A 2,257-nucleotide genomic window follows, 5' to 3' on the forward strand; every position below is an offset into this window, starting at 1 on the left:
ACTTGTTTGGCGCCGGATAAGCAAATAGGCTCAAATGTGGGACGCTTATTTTCCAACACACCCAAATGCTCATTATCAGAGATAAAAGCGTAACAACCAGCAACACTGTGGCTGTGTGTTTTTATCAAGCTGTGGTCAGTCTTTCTGCTTCGCGGCAAACACTCTCGCGAATCCACGCGATTGTCTTTATCTTGCGCGATACCAAACGCTAATCAAATCGGAGTTCCTCGAGTGGTTGATTAGTTCGTACGAAACCACCGTGCCACGATGTTCTGTTTGAGGGTATGGGCCGTGGCACTGCTCTGTGTGTTACTGCGTGCTCCACGAGTGGGTGCGATCGGTCCACGGTCGGTCGAAAATGGCCACTTGGGACTTGGGGTGCCAAATGCTTCTGCTAAACTCGTCGAAGCATCGTCGTACGTGCTGCCCAATGTATCGGCACCCGTGTCCTACGAACTGTTTGTCGATTTGAGCGATGAAAGTTTTCAAACGTACTCCGGAACGGTCGACATTACGTTCCAACAAACTGCCACCGGAAAGTCCCTGGCACTCAACAGTGTGGGTTTGATCGTAAACGAAACCACGCTACGGGTTACGCAATCCACCGGAAATGCCATCCTGATCGAGCGGTTCGAGAATGTGCCCGAATCTCAGATGATCGTCTTACACTGCTCCGAATCGCTGGTGCCGGGTGAGGTTTACCGTGCGCATCTGGAGTTTGCGGGAAGCATCAACATTGATTTTTTCAAGGGCCTTTACAGAAGTAGCTACCGGACGGAAAATGGCGTCAAGTGAGTGAGACTGTGAATCTGCTACGGGAACGATATTAAGGAGCACTGTTGCCTTCCTTTTCACAGGTACCTTGCCACAACGTTCTTTGCCGCTATCTACGCACGAACGGCGTTTCCCTGCTATGATGAACCGGCTTACAAAGCAACATTTGGCGTAAAAATTCGACATCATGACAAACACACCGCTTTATCGAACATGCCGGCAATCGACAGGTAAGCCAGGTTAAGAATGTCCCAAATCGTTTACCAGCCGCTAAGCTAATGATCATTTTCTTGTTTCAGTGTTCCGTCCGGAGAATTCGTGGACACGTCTTTCCAAACAACTCCGATAATGTCCACATACTTGGTGGCGTTTGTTGTATCGGAACTGAAAACGTTACCTACACAAGATGGACTTTTCCGTGTGTTTGCTCCGGTAACGTGTTCTTGATCAAACGGCGATAGAGCAGCAGAATTAATGCTGTTATCGATTTCAATACAGGAAGGCCGAGAACACCTCACACAGTACGCTCATGACTTTGCGTTTAGGGCGTTGCGCTACCTGGAGAACTTTTTCGGGCGTCAAAATCAAATGGCAAAGATCGATCTGGTGGCTATACCCGATTTCGCGATGGGGGCCATGGAAAACTGGGGCCTGATAACGTTTCGAGAAGATTATCTGCTGCACGAGCAAGGCGTCAGCACGGCACGGAGTGAACAGTTCGTTGGCGCGATAGTAACGCACGAGCTGGCTCATATGTGGTTCGGCAACGAGGTAACACCGGAGTGGTGGACATACGTTTGGCTAAATGAGGGGTTTGCACGCTACTTTGAGAACTACATCACGTCACAGGTAATAGACATTTAATGATTAGAGTAAGTTTACTGTAAACTACCATTTTCGTTTTAGCTCGAGCCGTCCTGGAATCTCTGGGACCAATTCGTCGTTGTCAACGTGCACTCGGCCTTATCGCTGGATTGTCACAGCAACAACCGTGCAATGAGCTACTACACTACGGATCCGTCCGTACTGAACGAACTCTATGACTATGTAGTGTACGCTAAAAGTGCCTCCGTCATACGCATGATTCAGAATGTTATCGGAATCGGCTCGTTTCGGATGGCTATCAATGATTATCTGCGATCGCGCAGCTATCTCACTACCGCCCCGCAGTACCTTTACACAAGCATCGAAAAGTTCCGTACGGTTGATCTACCAGCGAGTGTCGAAGAAATCTTTGAAGGCTGGGCGAATTCTCCAGGATACCCGCTTGTAACGGTGACCATCGATTGGAGTGGACGCACGCTAATGGCCACGCAGAAGAGATTCTGGATGCCTATTGAGGATGAATCCCCACCACCGAACCAGCTGTTCTTTGTGCCCCTGAATTACGCATCCAACCTGGCGTCCTCCGAAGATGTGGAATCAACGGATGCCATATTTTGGTTAACACCTTCCACACCGGAAGCCACCATCAATATTGAGA

At 49.1% G+C, this 2,257-nt stretch overlaps 1 protein-coding gene across 1 annotated transcript; it reads left to right on the forward strand.

Moving 5' to 3' along the window:
- Positions 1 to 267: 267 nt before the first annotated feature.
- LOC128276969 (puromycin-sensitive aminopeptidase-like protein) lies at positions 268 to 2,216 on the forward strand (the record flags this gene model as incomplete). Its single annotated transcript, XM_053015429.1, has 5 exons — positions 268 to 791; positions 858 to 1,004; positions 1,074 to 1,206; positions 1,273 to 1,623; positions 1,681 to 2,216. Coding segments are annotated over exons 1-5 (1,691 nt in total), but the record flags the coding sequence as incomplete, so codon positions are not given.
- Positions 2,217 to 2,257: the final 41 nt, after the last annotated feature.

This window comes from Anopheles cruzii, unplaced genomic scaffold, assembly GCF_943734635.1.
Source record: "Anopheles cruzii unplaced genomic scaffold, idAnoCruzAS_RS32_06 scaffold03291_ctg1, whole genome shotgun sequence".
NCBI lineage: Eukaryota > Metazoa > Arthropoda > Insecta > Diptera > Culicidae > Anopheles > Anopheles cruzii.